The sequence below is a fragment of the Poecilia formosa genome, unplaced genomic scaffold (genome assembly GCF_000485575.1).
Source record: "Poecilia formosa unplaced genomic scaffold, Poecilia_formosa-5.1.2 Scaffold284, whole genome shotgun sequence".
NCBI lineage: Eukaryota > Metazoa > Chordata > Actinopteri > Cyprinodontiformes > Poeciliidae > Poecilia > Poecilia formosa.
In genome coordinates this window covers 68,998-88,196 of record NW_006800223.1, presented here as the reverse complement: position 1 = coordinate 88,196, position 19,199 = coordinate 68,998, and the positions used below count along the sequence as shown (strand labels likewise).

The window sequence follows — 19,199 nt, the reverse complement described above, 5'->3', positions numbered from 1 at the left end:
CATGAGCAAACTTATTCATGTAATTTTAATTTTGTTTCTTATTTAATGGAAACACCGCAGTTGAAAGTTTGTTTTATTTATTTTTAACGACATTAGCAGAATATTGACAACATTTTTCACACATTTGTCATGGATATGCATCTACTGCCAAAAACAACAGGTTGACTATTTTGGTCAAACATCTAAAAAAAATAAACAACAACAAACCTTTGAAATGGTTCAGAAAGTGCAATTAGAAATTCTGAGTATAATGTAAAATAAATACTAAAGCATAATGTCGGTCAGAGCACACAGCACAGAATTTGCTGAATAGATTTGCTCTTATGGATCGGGCACATTGTCGCTCATAAATGATCTACAATTCTTTTCAATATCTGTACAGATATTGATATTGGATCGCTGCATCTCTGTCTCTATCCAGTCTGACTCTACCTTGTTAAAAGATGGTTCTTTGAACACTTTTTTGACCCTGCTTGAAAACATACACCAGTGGTCTGTGTCCATGTCCAGCAGGGGGCAAACCGCTCTTTTTCTACATTTCTGTATTTCGCAGTGAGGGCATCTGGGCTGTTGGCATTCAGGAATGAAAGCCAGAGGATTCCTCTTCCTCTGCGATCCAGATGTGTGTAAGTAACGGCCCTGACAGGGGCAGTATCACGCTCTGCATCGGCTGGAGGGAACGTTGGTACAGCTCCATCTCTCTCTCACTCACTCCTGAACGGTTGTAGTGAAATTCATGCAAACGCTGGCGGTTTGTGCTCTCTGTCGGTTGGTAGACGTCTCTCCCGCAGGAGGAGGCTGCTGCTCTTTTCATGCGTGTAGGGGGAGTAGAGAAGGGAAGAGAAGGGGAAGTGCTGTCACGTGCAGCTGCACTCAACAACCCTCCCACTCCCCCATCCCGTCCCCCACCCTGCTTTTTATCTCAGACAGCGGTTGATGACGATGCAGTCAGCTCTATCTCTCTCCCTCCCTCCTCTTTCTCTCTCTCGCTCTCTTTCCAAATGATGGCAGAGTGTATTTATAGTCCGGCGTGCCGAGCGGGGGATTACCTCGGTGAACAAGTGGGGGCCTAATTCAGAGGCAGGCACCCGTTCTGTGACTCACTGCCACACTGCCCAGGGTTTTTTTTGTGTGTGTGTGTGTGTTCATCGCTACCAGGTATTTATCAAATTGCATGATGTTCTTGGAGAAACGTTTTCCTCTCGCCAAGAGGGAACTCGTCTTTATTTCCGGCCTTTTCAGCGTTTCGGTCACTGTGAATGTGACCGAAGCGGTCACATTCTTGTGTGAATGTCACAGAGATCTGCGACTTTGGTGGTTCTGTTGAAGAGAATCCTAGCCTGGCTTTTAGGAGCAGCAGCCGCCTGTTGAACCAACAGAGTGAGACGAGACTCTGCATTAAAACCAGAGATGTGATCAGTTTGTTTGGCAGCAGCAGGGATGTGGGAACAGAACCAGATGGAGCATCAGAACACCTGGGGAAAGATGAGCAGAGAACTTGTTTAGGTGGTCTTGGACAGTATGGATGACTGTTAAGTTCTTGAATCTTGCTCGATGTTCAACCCGATGCTGGTTGGTGATGAAATCATGCATTTGGTTATTTAGAATCTAACTCTGGTTGTTTATTAGCTGGACTAGAAGATGTTGGCTCGGCTTCTGCTGGTCAGAGTTTGAAATGATGTCCTGGTTATTTACATGTTGCCATGAATCGGTTTCATACATTTAATTCAGAACTATTTCTGGAAGCTAGGGCTGAAGTTGAACTTCTTGGTGACATGTTTTTGGGTCCACCAATTGCAGTTTCATGGTTGATCACAGATTGTTCAAAAGGCCCATGTTAGATGTATTACTTTTTTTTATCTAAAAAACAAGTTGGCAGCAGTGACCTGGCAGGCGGGTCGGTTAATCAGCCTTCTTTCTCAGCAGAGCAAAAGGAGACATTGGCTGATTTTCAGATCTTTGCAGAACAGATGAGATTGGTTTCATATTTATTTGCAGAACAGATGAGATTGGTTTCATATTTATGTTTCACCCAAAATTAAAGAAATCGGTGCCAATTTTTGTGAGTTTTTAATCAGATATTGAACGTCTTATACAAGTCGGGATGCAAGTTAACAATCAAGTTAATCTAAAGTTGATTGATCTTGTCGTATAACTAAATTAATTTATAAGCAGCGATGTGCTTAAAGAGTTTTTCTCTTCTGTCAAAAAGGCCATAACATAGATGGTTACTATGTACTGTATTAAAAAGATACAAAACTTGAACATTATTTTGTGCCAGTTGTGTTAAATCCTTACTTGAAAGTAGTGTTTTTTTTTTTGACAGCATTAAGCTTAAACATGCTCATAAAATTTAACAAATCACTTGTTGAATAATAAAAAAAAAGTCCTCTGCTTTTTTGACCTATTATCGTCAGTTTTGTAGCAAATCTGTAATGTTTGGTTGAGAAGCTGATGCTGCTCTGCCATGCAGCACTGTTAAAATGATAACTAAGAAGCTTGTCAAGTGTTTGTTTCAAAACAGAACCGCATAAATTTCATTTTGCATTCCGCACCGGATTCTGTTTGGGTAGTTTCTCTTTCAGGTTCCATTATGACCCCGCCATCTTTGTTTCTGTATCAACTGGCTCTGCTTAAAGATGACCAGCGGCTGCTCTATATTTGCTTAAAAGAAGGTTTAAGCAAATGTTACTAATCAATTGGAAGTCATTTTAATCTAATAAACCATTAATTGATCATTAGAATTTGATTCTTGTGAAGGTAGATCAAAAACCGTCGACTGACTGCAGAAGACCTGTAGTTTCAGAAGAAGTCATGGAAGATACTGAAGTGGCTGTCAAAGTTGCCCGACTTGAACATTGTTGTAAAGCTGTTGATGTTTTCTAAAAGCAGTTGTGGCTCATGGATGTTGGGCTGAATGGGCTGAGATTTGTCAGGAACGCAGCCAGGATGTCTGGAAATCCTGTGTGCCAGTTGTTTTGTTTAAATAAAAAAAAAACAACAACTTTTGAGCATTTTAAGTTGTTCTTGTTTGAATGTTGGTTTAATTGAATAAATTTAACTTGCATTGGGAAGTTGCACATTTTTCTTGGCAAGCTGCTTTCAGTTGCTATCAGAACTAAAAGAGAAACTTCTTTGGGGTCCAGCAGCTACTCAGGGTTGAAACAAGAAGCATGTGAATCTGGCTCAGACGGTGCAGTCTGAAGGGAGGGAGCTGCTGCTACCGGTTCTCAAAATAAGAGCTGAGCTAATATTTCAACAGACACTGTTAAAGGTGCGGCATTACATAAAATGTACTTTTTTTTTTTTGTTTACTCATCAAAATCATATCTGGAGTGTTGCCTTGACTTTTTTATGCATGTTTGAGAAGTCCTTTTATCTCCCATGGCAACCATTCAGCTGTGCAAAACACCTGGATGCACCTAGTGCCGCCTTCGAGGTGCAGTTTCAAAGTTTCCCCTCCCCTGTGACTTAACCACTCCGCTCCTTCAGACTAGCCAGCAGCAATTAGCAAACACCTGTTGGAACTGTGCATCTGCTGAGCTCAATATAGGAGCCACTTCAGAGTGTGACACTGGTGAAAACTTTGTTTTAAACAGTCACTGTTTCAAGGTGTTAAATCCCAAAAACATAATTTTTAAGCCACATTTAAGATCCCTACATCGTTTTTATAGTAACTGTAGACTGTTACTTGATTATGCTTTAGATAGGCACTATTTGGAGAGAAAACACATACTGCACCTTTAAACCAAAGCAGAGACAGCCATAAAGAAACTAGGATTGACCACGCATTCCTATTCTGCATATTATTACATTTGCTTAAACAGAAAGTGTTTCAATTAAAGCTGAACACTGGGAGGTTGACCGTGCTCCTCTTTTCCTTTGACACAGATACCTGGAGAAGTACGAGAAGGTCCACCACTTCGGCGAGGATGATGAAGAGGCGCAGCCGGGGAATCCCAAAGCCTTCCTTCCAGTCGGTGCAATCCCCAGCTCCTACAACTACCAGCAGCACGTTGTATCAGGTAAGCAGAGCGCCCCCTGTCTGTCATTTCCTCACCATCCTCCTGAGCCCCAGCTGCCCCAGTTACCTTCTGAATGGGAGACTCTCATTTGCTGTAACTCCATATCTATGGCTCAGACGCTCTCATCTCATGTCAGTTTTTTTTAAAATTATTATTATTCATTTCATTTAGAAAACATCAAAGCTCTCTTCTTGGTTCTATTAATCAGATGGGTTTTGAAATGTTGTCCCCTCAGCATAAACTGTCTAAGCTTCAGTATTTTTAATTTCCGGATAATCTGCTCTGAAATGATTTTTCATACACTCGGAGATCCCAAAGGAGCTTTCTTTAATTGCAGTGTGCTAATTTTTACTGTATGAAAAGATGCATAAATGTCATTTTTGAGCTTTGAAGTGGATTTGGAAATTTGTCCAGCCCAGATTTGATTTACAACCCCCACCCCCCCTTTTTTTTAAAGTAATATACAGAAAGACACAGATGGAAATCTGTCATTAAAGAGCAAATGACCCAAATTGATTATCAATGACACAAAAAACTATTCCAGATTTTAAATAAATAAATTGAAAATGAAGTAAAAAATAATCACAATCTTCTGTAAACTGTCCCGTAGTGGCTGTGAAGTAAAGACTCTTTTAATAAGGCCTGAATTATTTAGTTTTCAAAGGGTTTGGTTCATTTGACACAGTGCAGAGAAAATGTAACAGATGTTGCAGTTTTGGTCCAAAAACAGTCGTAAAACAATGTAGATCATTAACTTAACTTCTAGATCTTTGCCAACATTTCCCACTACAGCATGCTCCACTAAGGCAACACAACTGAAATCTGCTCTGACTCAATCCATAAGTTGATATCTTGTGGCAAACGGCTCATTTTTAGACCTGAGAAAGTGATAAAATCACACCAAACAGTATTGCCTGGTAACACTGTGGAGTGGTGCGTTCATGAATCTGAAACGGATCAGGTTTTTTTGAGTTTCTAACTCCGGTCAGGGTAGTTCTCTAGTCCAATGAAAGATGATGGACTGCAGAAGCTTAAGAGGGAGAAATGTGACGTTGAGGATTTTGATGAATTCACGCAGCATAAAAGTTGGAGAATCTGCTTTTTTTTAGGGGAAGATTGGCTGATTTCAGCTGCTGGTCATTTGATTGACCAGTTGTTGTTGCCACTCTACACTTCATAACCTCATAGAAATGCACTGTAATTAGCTCCGAATCTGTTTGGCTGCAACAAAAATGGGCTTCTATATCAGTACTGTTAGAATTGTCATTTAAAATAAATGCTGCATTTTTGCATTAGTAGTCTGAATAACACACACAAATGGGTCTGTGGTGTCTTTTTAGCAGAACACACAAACCATTTTAATTTGCCTAAGGAATGCCTTCATCATTCCAATAATGAAAGTCTGGATTGTTCAGTTATTTAGTCAGTATTGACATGAAGATCAGTTTCTAAGTGTGGGATCGCGTTGCATTTACAGCAGAAAATACAAAGCACTTCGCTATCTACTTTAAACACATTCTATTCTCCCGTTTGTTGTTCACTTTTCCAGCACTGATTCATTCAGTTCCGTTCACTGTACTGCTGTGTTTTCACCAAGGTTATCAGGATACCCTCCCTAACTCCTTCCCTCCCCACATGAATGCATCAAGTGTCCGTTTTCTCCAGCAGGAGTGCAGCTGTTTTCATGAGGAAAAACCAGCTCGGAGGATTTAAAACTGCATGTCAGTGTGGAGTCCACTGAAACCGGCGGCTCTGTGTTCCTTATCTGGGCTGCGGCTCTGTGAATGCGAGCCGTCCCGTCGCCACACAGGGCTGTAGTGTCGGCCGGTGGGGCTGCTCTCTCAGATAATTGACTTTCCTGACAGCGGTTATTGATGAAGGGAAGAAGGACGCACTTGTTGTTGGTTTTCCTTCCACCTCGGTTCAGATTAGTCTCCAGCCTTTTTAGTCTCAACCTCGTTTTTTTTTCTTTCTCTTTCTTTGTTCCTTTTCTTTCTTTGTTCCTTTCTTTCTGTGTTTCTTTCTTTTTCTTTTTTTCTTTCTTTGTTTCTTTGTTTCTGTTTCTTTTTTTCTTCCTTTCTTTCTTTCTCTTGCTTCTGCTCAGCTAATTGACTCCAAAACACGACCGCTGTGGGAAATGCAGTTTATTGAAAATGCACAAACACAAGCTAGTCATAGTTTTCACTATAGCACATTGTTCTGATTATTAGACCAGCAGCTTTAGTCTTAAAGCTTTAAACCAATCAGCAGCCACACAAAGATGAATAATTAACTGATGAAAATGAAGCAAAACTTTATTCAAACTTCATCATTAATTCATATGCATTCTCTTTCAACACTTGCAGTACAGCAGTTACAAAATATATTTTCTTGACCATATGCATTAAATTAACAATATAATTTGCAAACAACATATTATTTTGAATTTATTTATTTTAGACGTTTTGTTTCCACTCACTCATCCAAACTGTTCCATAGTTTTACTACATGCACTGAAATGCACATCTGTTTAAAAAAACAAACATTTTAAATCATATTTCCTTCTGTTGTTTTTATGTCTTGAGCTCAAGACAAATAACTTTTGTAAATTATCAATAACCTCATTTTTAGCTTTAAATATAACAGCGTTTTTAAATTAACCAAGTCTCATTTCAAGATATTTGAATGAATAACATTTTATGTATTTTATGAGATTTCCAGTTGAGTTTGTGCCCCTAAAAATGTAACTTTATGTACTTTTTCCATTAGATGATTATCTATTGCTCTGTTACCAAAAATCATACGTTTTCATCCCAGCTTATTGAAGATTTATTGTATTCAAATCGCTCATTATGTTTGACAAAAAAAAGGTGATTAGTAGTAGTCTAATACCATCATCCAGTGTAGCTGGTTACCATGGAAACTGAACACAGGCCAGTGGGTATTTTCATTCCCTTCAGATGACAGTAAGTTCTCATGCTCTGCAGAGTTTGTGAAGTATTCATTTAACTGCTGCGATTTGTGTAAAGACCTACTTGTAGTTTTATGTCTCCCAGGAGTTGTTTACAGATCTTTCTGCAAACCTTGTAAATTGTGTTTTTTAGCGGCTTACATGATGCTTGGTTCTGCAAATGCGGTCTATAAAACCTGATTGCTGCTGGAAGGTTTTCTGAGCTGAGCTGACTTAAAGAAAAGAAAAGCTGATTTTTTTTTTTTTTTTTTTTGAAGATAAAAGAGATAAGGCAGGAAGAGGCTGTGGAAGTGATGAAATGAAGCGGTTTCTCCCAGACTGAAGTCGTTTCATATCTGTTGCTAATGTAGGAGAAACTGACCCGAGTGATATCTGCGAGCACAAAACATTTTAGGGCTGGAAATACTATAGTTAAGACCCCTCACCAAACTGAAGAAGCCGTTGTCTGGAAAAAGCGACGTACACACACACGCACACACACACACAGAAGGATTGAGGAAAATCGAGCAGGATTACAGGGAAGACTCTCACATTTGTTGACAGATTGTGCTTTGTAACACTGGATCATTTCTATTTGAGATTTCTTAAATGATAACACGGTGAGGACGTCTCGCACTGTAGAAATGTGGGTTTAGATTATGAGTAGCTCGGTAGATTGAATACTTTTAAAACAGAGTTCCTATTCTGCATGGAAAAAGTATGGAAAAGCAAAATGGAGTGAGGACAGTATGCATTTCCAGACTTTGATCTTCAGTTCTTCATTGCTCTTCCATGTAGCCTGATGCATGTCCTCCTTTCCTTTCTTTCTTTTTCTTCCAGACTATCTCCGCCAAAGTTATGGGCTGTCTACAGACTTCACCCAGCCGTGCGACTACAACAAACTGGTGCTCTCGCTGCTCTCGGGCCTACCCAACGAAGTGGACTTTGCCGTTAACGTTTGCACGCTGCTCTCCAACGAGAGCAAGCACGCCATGCAGCTGGACAAGGACCCCAAGCTGGTCACGCTGCTGCTGGCCCACACCGGCGTCTTCGACGACTGTAAGCCCCCCCACACACAAGACTTCAACTTTCATTTGATCGTAGTAGTTTGCTTTACAGTTTGGGATTATGTCGGTAAAGACGATGACTAATTTAGATGTTGTGTATCCTGAAGGAACACCACCCAGCTGCCGCCTTCTCCCTCTTCTTTGTTTTCCTATGAATGTTGATCTCTTTTTAGCACCTCCCAAGTTTTCTAGTCAAGGAGGAGTTGTGGAGCCTTTGAAGGGAGAAGATGTCTGGACCTAAATCAAATTTAGATAACAGTAACTAAGCTAAGCCTTGGCTCTCCCTCTAACCCTTTTTATGTTCTTTTCCAGCTCTAGGCAGCTTCTCCGTGGTGTTTGGGACAGACTGGAAGGAGAAAACCTCGCGGGACTTTGTTAGGGTAAAGTTTCCTCTCACCTCCAATAAAGCTGGTTTTAAAGTTTGAACATCTAATAAATAAAAATCAAATTACTCAAATTTCCATCAACAACTAAGCTAACACGCTACACTAATGTTCAAAGATTCTTTTTTTTTGTTTTACTTGAGCAGCTAACAAACATCTGGAATAAGGTGCTCTTATTGTTTACTGAGGCATTTATCCAATATTAGGTCCTCGAAGTGAAAAGATTTATTAGGCCATTAGTAGACGAGGATGTGCAGGTTTTTAATGCTCCAAAATAATTAAGTATTGATGCTGTAAAATCAGCTTAAACGAGCATTCTTCTGGTTTGAATCTGTAATCTCACCTTATGTCTATGATCTGCTGTATAGTAAAAGCTAGATTTGGATGAAGTGGGAAAAATGACCTCCTGCTGCGATGTGGTGAATCTGTTCCTGTTGTTTATGATGAAGACCTTCAGTCTGCTGCTGGTTTTAATTATGTGCCACATTTTATTTATTTATTTATTTTTTTTATGTTTGTCAGTGAGTAATGCCGACTCATTTTCCTGATCATCGTTTTGTCTGTAGCTGATCTCACTACACAGTGGACCGTCTATCCTTAGCTCAGTGTTTTGACGGCATGTTGTTCCTTCACAGTTCTGGAAGGAGGTGGTGGAGGACGCCGAGGTCCGAGAGCTGATCTGGGACAAGAGCAGCTCAGCACAAGGTAAAACATTTTGGATCAGAGTTGTGTGACCAATTTCCAATCTACAACTAAATCATAATTTATCTTTAAAAATAATGTAAATATCTAATTTTTTTAAAATATATGGCATAGACTACTTTTTTTTTGTCTCGAAATAAAGATTGTCATGTTTCATAAGACGCCTGCATTTAGAATATTTGTACACAACACCTTTGACTAGTCATAAGTGTTTTATATTGAAGGATGGGTACTTAAATGAGGATTTTACTAGGATTTTAAAGCAAATAGAAAATAGCAATTGACATTTAGCGTCATATATTAGCAATTGGCTTAGTTTGAACAGCTGGCATTTCTAAAACCACTGCCAGCTTTTATTTTCTGGAGTTTTCAGACTTTTTATCATCAGTATCATCTCAATAAATATATTTTCCATGAGGTTTAAACAAGACCACAACAGAAGTTGGAGATATTTTTTGATGAATGATTGTAAAAACATCCTTTCAAAGGATGAAAAATCCCCAGGAAGACTTCATTCAGTGAATGAATGAATAAAAATGAAGTCAGAATATTACAGGAATGAACCTGCAGGGAGTAGTCGTAGTGTTACGAGATTAAAGTCGGAATAATATGACGATAAGTCGTAGTAATGAGAATGAAGTCATAGTCTTGTGTTATGTCTGCTCTTTTAGTTTTGAGTTTTATACTCTTAGCGTGACATTAATACTCCGTCGTAAAAATGTTATAGAATGTAAGCTGTTTTTTTCCTTTTGTTTGTTTTTTTTGTTTTTTTTTCTTGAATCTATTTCTCTGAATTCATTTTCAGTGGTGATTGGTGATGGCATAAAATACTGAGACTTCAATCAGTAACAACTTCCGCACTGAAGAGTTTTCATTTTAGTTTGAATTCAGAATTTAGGAATGCCGTTACATTCCCTGAGTGTAAAAAGACTGGATTTTTGAGATTCAAACTAGTTAGGACCAGTCAAATTGCAAACCTACAATTTCTCATTAAATCTAGTCCCAAAACTAGATTTTAAGTCCTACAGTCTATCCTCTTGGCTTAGTCTGACCGACCCCGCCCTTTCTGCTCTGACCACAGATGGTACGTCCAGGGAGGACCACTGGCAGAGTCTCTTCCACCCGCCGCGGAACCCAGGTACCAGTGACATGGAGGCCCAGCGGGTGCTGCAGGTCGCCGTCATCCTGCGAAACCTCTCCTTCGAGGAGGCCAACGTCAAGCTGCTGGCGGCCAACCGAACGTGCCTGCGCTTCCTTTTACTCTGCGCCCACTGTAACCTCATCTCACTCCGACAGCTTGGACTGGACACGCTGGGCAACGTGGCTGCTGAGGTGGGTCATCAGTTTGTGTATCGACTACAGATCAACCAGACAAAATCCTCAGTTTGTGTGCTCAATGTCTATGTTTCTATGAGAAAGTTACTGGTTTAGTTCCTGTTTCACCCAACTGGAGCATGCAATGCTAATGTGGTTAGCTTAGCTTCATCAGGTTTTAATAAGACGGCTGCATAAAGACTCTAAAAACTCGTCTTTTTTTTTAATCTCTTAGCTCCAGCTGGATCCAGTTGATTTTCGGACGACGCACCTGATCTTTCACACCATCACCAAATGCTTGATGTCCAGGGACAGGTTCCTCAAAATGAGAGGTGGGTCTAGTCAAAGTGTAGGTAGGAAACGCCTGCAGCTTTGAGAGTTTCTAAAAAGCCTCTGTTTCTGCTTAGCTATGGAGATCCTGGGTAACCTGAGCAAAGCAGACGATAACGGCGTGTTGATCTGCGAGTATGTGGACCAGGAGTCGTACAGGGAGGTGATCATGCTCCTCACTCTGCCGGACCTCATGCTCCTCATGGCCTCCTTGGAGGTTCTGTACCTGCTGGCCCAACTGGGAGAGATTCCCTGCAGCAAGATCGCCTCAGTTGACCACAGCATAGGTACATGTTCACTGAAAGTCTCGATTAAAGAGATTTTCCCCTGATAAATGATTGAAAAACAGAAGTTTTGCTTTGTCTAATCTAAAAATGAGATTGAAACATTTGATTTCTTCACAGCACTATGCTGTAGCAGTACATTTCAGTTTAAGTTCACCGTTGAGTCTGCTTTGTCTTCCTTGTCCCGGCTCAGACCTGTTGGTGCGGTTGGTGTCGGTAGACCTCCACACATTTGGGCCCGACGCCCTGACGGCAGTGCGGTTGATCGAGCACCAGGCCAACGCCGACCAGGCCGCCGAGGTCCGACCGCAGCTGGTGGAGCAGGTACCTGCAGCGGTGCAGGGGGCGACGGTTCCAGGTAAGGGCTCCTCAGAGACGCTTCAGGCTTTTTAACTTCTTTTTACTCTGTTAGGCTGGTAGACGTTAGGAAAAAAATCTCTGAAAGTTGGCAAAGAACGATTCCTCACCTTCCAGAAAGATGACGCCCGCAACCATAAAATCAAAGCTACAGTGGAATAGTGAAAACCAGAGCATATTCATGTGTTAGAAAGGACTCAGCCAAAGTCTGGACCTAAATTGAATTTAAAACTGTTGCAAGTCTTGAAATAGAAATGCAAACCACATTTCTTGGATTTTAATTGTGCAAGAAATTTGAAAAATTCCACTTCAGAATTTTGCTTCACCTTGTGTCAAACTATCAGGAAAATACATTGAAGTGACAGGAAAAAGTTCAAGGTGTTGAACTTCCTGCTCTGTAGATATGTGTAAATTACTCTTCCAAAGTTCCTCAGAACTGTCATTGTTACAAAAAAATGCTGTTGCCATTGTTTTCCTTCAGATCAGTCAAAACCAGCCAGTCTTGAACAAAAGTGAATAACAATAATTAAGAGACTCCTGGCTTCTGCACATGGTTCTTCATTAGTTTGCTGACATCTAGTGGGTATCTATGTAGCACTACAGTTGTATTGTGAATGAAATTTGTGGCAAACAGTTTGTAATGCTTTCATAATGTCTCCTTAGTAACAAGAGTCCCTGTTCAGTCCAACGTACCACCACCACCTGGTATCGTCGAGCTAGATGGGGAGAAGTTTACGCTGCAGTGGTGAGTTTTGGCTTTTTACATCTATGTTGATCTTTGTAAGTAAAAAGACTTTTTTTTCTATTTTGTGGTAACTTTAAAACCTGTTGATTGGTTTCTTTCTAACAGGCTGAACGCACACTTTGAGACGAACCCCGAGGGCTCGGTTTCACGATCAGAAATGTACTCTGAGTACCTGGCCACATGCAGCAAAATGGGACGCGGCAACATCTTGAACTCCACCGGCTTCCTAAAATGCCTGCGGTAGGTACACAGCGCACGCGACTCGATCAAGTTAGTTTAGTTGCTGGGCAAGATCAGTAGATAAATCCCAGAAGTGGGCTTATATATGTAGAATCACGAGGTTTCTCTTCTGCACAGGACGGTTTTCCCCAACCACACTATGAGGCGGCAAGAGGAGGCAAAAGCCAGCAACCCGCTTCAGATCCTCCTGGTGGGAATAAGGCGAAGAGCGATCCCTCTGCCCATCCAGCTGTACTACCAGCAAACCCAGCAGCAACACCAGAACCCAGCCGCAGCTGCTCCACCTCCTGTAGCTCGACACGAAGCACCTGGAGATCCTCAAGCTCCACCACCAGGTACCTCTGGTTTTTGTTTTCTTAGAAGCAGGCGCTCTGGTCTGATGAAGATTTTGGTCTGCAAGCAAAATGCTTTGTGTTGAAGAAAACTGTATCTAGGAATGCACCGATATGAAAACTTGTGTTGATATCAATATTTGATGTTAATATTGCTGTGTGGCTGACGACTGGCATTTACCAATATTACACATATTTCACTTGTGGCAGATGGAATTTTAATGGGAAGCTTGTTTGTAGAAGATGTCACTACTCTACACAGAAGTTTCTGAAACATTGTATTAATCTGTATATTAATAAATATTCATGTTGTGTTACCAGGGTTACCGCCGGGACATCCTAATCCTGGACCACAGTTCGTGCGGCCCCCAGGGGCCCCACCCATGGTTTCGCCCGCACAGGAAAGTTCTCGTGTAAACCACCCAACTGTTCCCCGTCACCCTGGTCCCCCACAGGCGTCGCCACAGTTACCCCCAACCCTGGTCCGAACAGCTACGGGGGTACAGATCACAACATCTGCTGCGGCCGCCCAGAATCACAGCCCACAGAACCCGGCGCCCCCTCCCGTGCCTCAGCAGCAGCACTCTCCCATGCTCCCCACAGGGGCTCCCGTCACACTATTTCAGCCAGTACCACAAGGCCACATCCTCACCGCCCGGGTACAAGGTGTGTGCTCCCAGGTCACCCAGCAACCACCTCTGCCTCAAACCCTCCCCGTCTCTGGGCCTCAGGGTGGAATACCCCAGGTTGACACCCAGTCTACTGCTGCGGTTTCTGTACCCTCTTCCATCCAGGTGGGAGGCAGCCAGGCCATAGGGATAACGGGCGTGGCCAACTCCCAAGGTTCTCGCGTTACATTTCAAAATATTGCTCCCAAACCAGCACCAAACCAGTCAGGTGGGCCAACAGCCACGTTAGCCCCTCCCAACCAGCAGCCTCAGCCTCAACAGAGCGTAGTAATAGTCAGTCCCAATCCCCAGCAGAATGCAGCCTACACCCCGGCCATACACCAGATCGTTCTTGCCAACCCCGCCTCCATTCCCGGTGCCCAGACTGTCCAGATAGCGGGGCAGCCCGGAGCTGCTTCCAGTCCCTGCTCACCTGCTGCCTCTCACTCAAATACCCAGGTCCAGTCCAATCAAGCTGTCAGCCACGCACTGTCCACGATACGGCAACAGCCGCCCCCGCCGCCGCCTCCTCCTCTCCAACTCATATCCCAAACTCCTCCCACTCAACCTACCTCCACTGAATCCAGCTTGATCAAACAGCTACTGCTTCCAAAGCGAGGGCCTTCTACCCCGGGAGGGAAGTTGATCCTACCTGCCCCACAGGTCCCCCCTCCGAACAACACGATAGCCACCAACCCACAGGTCATCTACCAGAACCCCTCTCCTCAGCCGGTCAGCGTCCAGCTGGTCCCTGGCCAGCTTCCTGCTTCAGGTGCCCCGCCCCTCCAAGCAGTCCAGCTGCTGCCAGGGCAGCTCATCTCCACCAGTACGCCGGGTGGAGCGGCCATCATCCAGGCCCCCACAGCAACCGGACAAGTCACGTTCACCGTGGTCCCCAACACTGGCTTCACCACCTCTACTGCTGCCGTCGCCGCAGTCAGCCAGGGCGTCGTGGCCCCGGGTGTCCCACCACCACCGTTTTCTACTGGAACAGTCCCCCATCACGTCTCAACAGGTGCGCCGCTCCCACCGCCACTGCCGGCTCCCCTCAGAGGAGACAAGATAATTTGTCAGAAGGAGGAAGAGGCCAAGGACGCCACAGGGCTGCATATCCACGAAAGGAAGATAGAGGTGATGGAGAACTCTTCGTTGGCAGAAGGAGACCCTTCGAACGGCAAAACGAGGAACGGGGACGTCGCGGCAGGTGCCAAGCTACTAAACGGTGGGAAGTGCGTGGAGCCGAATCTACCTCCAAATCACTCAGGGAACAGCCAGGGAGTACTCAACGGCCCGGCAACGGAGAGCCTTTCCTCCAACGGGAAGCAGGCTCTCTCTCCAGGCCCAAACGCCCCTCTCGAGGGCAACGCCGACCCCAAAAAGACCCTGGTCAATGGGGTGTGTGACTTTGAGCGGGGCGATAGCGGTGGCAACTTTAACAAAAACATTCCAAATCACATTGCTTCCAAACAGTACTTGGGGAACGGGGATGTGGGCGCCTCTGAAAAGACTTCAGATCAGAGTCTGCCCAGTCCGCCCCCTCCCCAGCAGGACACTGCCAAAGCCCAGCAGACCGAGCGCCTGGCCAACGGACCCCAGCCTGCAGCTCACCGGCCGCCCTCGGAACTAACTAACGGACCTCTGGGGCCGGCGCTGGGGCACGGCAATCCTGTGCTCAGACAGCAACTGCTCCCCAACTCCACGCTGCCCTGCTCCATCGCTTCGCAGAATCCCACCGCCTCTCCGGCAAACGGCCTGGCCTCAGAGCCCCGGGGCCTCAAGAGGCCCGCCGAGAGCGAAGAGCGCAGCCCGGCGGCGGCGACTTCCTCCGGGATCCCCAGCAAGGTGGGAGTTCGGATCATCACCATCAGCGACCCCAACAACGCCGGCAGCAGCGCCACCATGGTGGCGGTCCCGGCAGGAACGGACCCAAGCACAGTAGCCAAAGTAGCAATAGAGAACGCCACTCAGCAGAGGAACTGCTCGCCTACACAAGCAGCTGGCGCCACGGTGAGTCACTCTGGGGTTTCCTCCACATAAACCACATTTCTGCATATGTTCTCCTCCTAATGGGACTTGATGTTTGGTCTACCGCATGAGTTAGACTTTTGATGACAGTAAATTCTGGAAAAGGAGAATCACTGACATAGATCCTGTCTTCAACATGAGTATTTAGCAGAACTTGTTTTTTTTTTCTTCTGAATTTAATCTTTTTAGTAAAATTCAAACAATGTTTTGGTGGGGATTTTTTTTAAATTATTTGTTATATTTAGTGACGTTTTGAGATTAATAAAAAGGTTATATAGATGCCCACTTTTCAGATATCTAGTATAGATTTTGTTTTAGAAACCTCAGCTGTGGAGCCGTTTTTCTACTTTTTGTTTTTGTTAAGAAATGAGCTCAAAAAGTTACACCTGTCTGTCGCCTCCTACTGGTGTGGAAAAGGTTTTTGATTGAAATCCTATTCACAATGTAGAAACTGTCACTTTGCAACCTTAATTAAGGTTCTAATGTCATCTATGACATTTTCTATATTTAAAATTTGAGTTGCTAAGTTACTGGTATCTTTGCTGTAAATGTACTTTGAGTTTAGAGTATTCTCAGCGGGGCTGTTGTTGGGTAAATTCTCAAATATCTAAAAGTTTGGAGGTTAAGAAGGTGAGTCCAGTCAAGACCATGTGGCTCTCACTGATACCCACCTCCTACAGCGAAGCAGCTGAGTGAACAACCTTTGCCAAGAGAAGGGCCTGGGTTACATCTCAGCCAACAGATTGGCCCTAATCCTGATCTCACGCCTGCGTCCGACGAAGCCGTTTGTCAGTCGTCCATGTTTCTAAAACCGTGTCTCCTCTCCAGCCGACTGCCACCCCGCCCCCAGCTCCCTCCTCGCAGCCGGCACCAGCAGGCAACCACAGTCCGCACCTCCCAGCGCAGCAGACCCCCACGTCGCCGACGGAACCGGGCAGGAAAGCAGGGCAGAACTTCAAGTGTCTGTGGCAGTCGTGTAAACGGTACAGCGCCCCCTTCTGCTTCTCTTTTCACCTGATGTGTGATCATTTCAGCCACGTCTTTGTAAAAACTTCCATGTTTTATTTTTTGTTTGCGGTGTCTTCCAGGTGGTTCGAAACTCCGTCTCAAGTGTTTTACCACGCAGCAACGCAACACGGAGGAAAAGACGTGTATGGAGGGCATTGTCTGTGGGAGGGGTGTGAACCTTTCCCCCGGCAGAGACTGTCCTTCATCACACATCTGCAGGTAAAATCCCATCATCGGCCAGATGAGAAATAATTTTTACTCTCCAATATTGACCTTGTTATATTACTGCCTTGATATAAAAACAGTATTTAACGTTGTGTGAACCGTGTCTTCTCTGCTTCCCCAGGATAAACACTGTTCCAGAGAGGCTTTGCTGGCTGGACTCAAACTAGAGGAGCAGCAAGCACAAAGTCCCAATCAGACATCTTCCCAGTGCGTGCAACTTCCCGTCTGACGCGACTCGTAGCTTGAATCAAAATCATCCGCGTTTATCAAATATCAGCTTTGCTAACAACGGTTTGTGTTTGGTCTGTGAAGGACTCCGCCAGCGGCAGGCAGCACTCCGGCACAACGAGCACCAAAAGCAATCGTCAATCATCCGAGCGCAGCTCTCATGGCCCTACGTAGAGGTTCTCGAAACTTGGTCTTCAGGGACTTCACAGTGAGTACAGCCAGCCTCACACACTTTTTAAAAAACTACTATTATTAATATTTTGACTCATGATGGAATTTACAATACTTTTCGTATTTAAAAAAAAAGAAAAACGGTATCCATTTTTATATTCAGGGTTCATGCGGGTTCTTGAAATCCTCATAAAAGCTTTAAATTCAACAGGTGTTTTTAGAAAGTGTTTCATATTCAAACTGCTCTTTTGTAATAAAGTCCAGTCTAAGACTTGATGAAAAGAATACATTTGAATTTTTTTTCCACTGTCTGAAGTTAAATCAGACCAAAATTCTCTTGTTTTTTGACAGAATTACAAAAATTTCAAAACATTTTTTTTTATCTTTACTTTTTGGTTTACCATGTCTCTGTTGTAGAATGTAGCGCACCATCACGAGGTATTAACAGTAGTAAAAGATATCATAAAATAGTGCATTGAAAATGTCGTCTTTAGATCATTTGTATTTTTTATTTTTTTTTTATCTCCATAGTGTGGTGCTGGAAAAGTTTTAAAATTTCCCTTGAAAGTGCTTGAATTTTACTGTGGGAAAACTCAACAGACCTTTTAATTGATTATATTAGACTTGTTGACTTTCTGGGTGTCACTTCTGCTTGTTGAAGGCAATCAGAAAGCCAAAAACAAATACTGTTTCAGTATGCAGAGACATTATAGAAGAGGGAAAAAAGCACGGATGATGTAGTAGGCGACTGAGCTTCTCATTAAGATAACCTGCTGAGAAAAGTGATGTTTGTATTTCTTGTAGGACGAGAAGGAGGGACCAGTGACCAAACACATACGACTAACTGCTGCCTTAACATTAAAGAACATCGCCAAGCACTCAGACTGTGGTCGCATGTAAGTTTCCTGCTTGACTGAATGAAGTTTGAATCCACACTGTGGTGATGTAATTAAGTCTTCTTCAATATAATTAAATCTACAAAATACAGTTGTGGCCACATTGTTTGGTAAACCCTGGTGAAAATGAATATAAAGCCTTAAAATATCGTCTATTTTATTGTTTTTCAAAAGGATTAGTTATTAGTGCCTCTATAAGCATCTTTTATTTATTATTTTTAGAAGCTTTGTGTCAGTAATCCATGACTTCTGAGTTCCACTGGTATGAACATGATGCAATATTTCAGCTCTTGAAGGCGGGAGGCCTTAATTAAGTTTCCACTACACACAGTGAGCAGGATGGTGAGGGAGAACTACCACGAAGAGAGGCGTCTTGGGCTTTACCAAGTCTCCATGACAACAAGGCTCCACCTACCTTATAATGCATTGCACATTAGGGCTGTGTAATATCGATTTTGCGATATATATCGATATTTTCTTTCCTAGAAAAAAAATTGATATTCATCCGCAAGTATCATAACATCCAACTATCACCTTGCTCACTCATTGCTTGCTTCGCCAGGAGAGTGATTAGGTCATCAGGCTTAGAGTGATTCCTTCAGATGTTAAGTGTCAAGGTTAAAAAGGTATCAAACTATTCAGAGCAGGGTACTTGGTGTACTTTATTTACTTTACAAATGCATGCAAGCTACAGTTTGTACTGTTTCAATTAAAAGGAACATGTTTTCTCACCACTTCTTTGATTCATTTTGTCCAGCTGTTGACTTTAAATCTGTGTCCATGTCCAACCAGAGCCAGGTATTGTGTAGTTGGTACTTTTAATCAGTTTTCAGTTAAATTAATTCAATCCAACTCTATAACAGTCACAAAATATCACCAAAATCACTCTGTCCCTCTAAAATCTTTCAGAAAATTGCAAAAGTGTATTGAATTGTATCATTTGAGGGGATATCACAATATATATCGTATCGTGAGCAGAATATCGTGTATCGTATCGTGAGATTATTGTATCACTACAGCCCTATTGCACATGTAAACAGGTGGAATTTACTAAATTATTGGGGCTTTACTGTATCTGAGTATAGGTCTAAGATTGAGTTTTTTGAAAAGAAATACTTTAGTTGAAAAAGCACCTAATTACTAGTGTTTTGTATGATGGAGGATTTCTGAGGCTCTGGAACCATTTTTTTCTTCCAAAGGCTCTGAATTATAAAGTCTTTGAAACACCTGGAGTCTTTTTTTCTTAATCTGCTGATTGTTCATCAGTGGT

At 43.0% G+C, this 19,199-nt stretch overlaps 1 protein-coding gene across 3 annotated transcripts in view; it reads left to right on the top strand.

Moving 5' to 3' along the window:
* arid2 (AT-rich interactive domain 2) overlaps nt 1-19,199 on the top strand; it is a 33,438-nt gene that overhangs the window by 12,124 nt on the left and 2,115 nt on the right. For 2 of the 3 annotated variants that reach the window (XM_007571615.2, XM_016681525.1), the window contains 17 exons: nt 3,892-4,025; nt 7,795-8,013; nt 8,334-8,401; nt 9,040-9,109; nt 10,188-10,438; nt 10,656-10,752; nt 10,828-11,037; nt 11,228-11,392; nt 12,055-12,136; nt 12,242-12,376; nt 12,494-12,711; nt 13,030-15,383; nt 16,230-16,384; nt 16,490-16,628; nt 16,756-16,841; nt 16,947-17,070; nt 17,838-17,929. In XM_007571615.2, coding sequence (XP_007571677.1) covers nt 3,892-4,025; nt 7,795-8,013; nt 8,334-8,401; nt 9,040-9,109; nt 10,188-10,438; nt 10,656-10,752; nt 10,828-11,037; nt 11,228-11,392; nt 12,055-12,136; nt 12,242-12,376; nt 12,494-12,711; nt 13,030-15,383; nt 16,230-16,384; nt 16,490-16,628; nt 16,756-16,841; nt 16,947-17,070; nt 17,838-17,929 — 4,599 coding nt within the window. The remainder of the gene's footprint in view (nt 1-3,891; nt 4,026-7,794; nt 8,014-8,333; nt 8,402-9,039; nt 9,110-10,187; nt 10,439-10,655; nt 10,753-10,827; nt 11,038-11,227; nt 11,393-12,054; nt 12,137-12,241; nt 12,377-12,493; nt 12,712-13,029; nt 15,384-16,229; nt 16,385-16,489; nt 16,629-16,755; nt 16,842-16,946; nt 17,071-17,837; nt 17,930-19,199) is intronic. The other variant, XM_016681524.1, reaches the window with a different exon arrangement.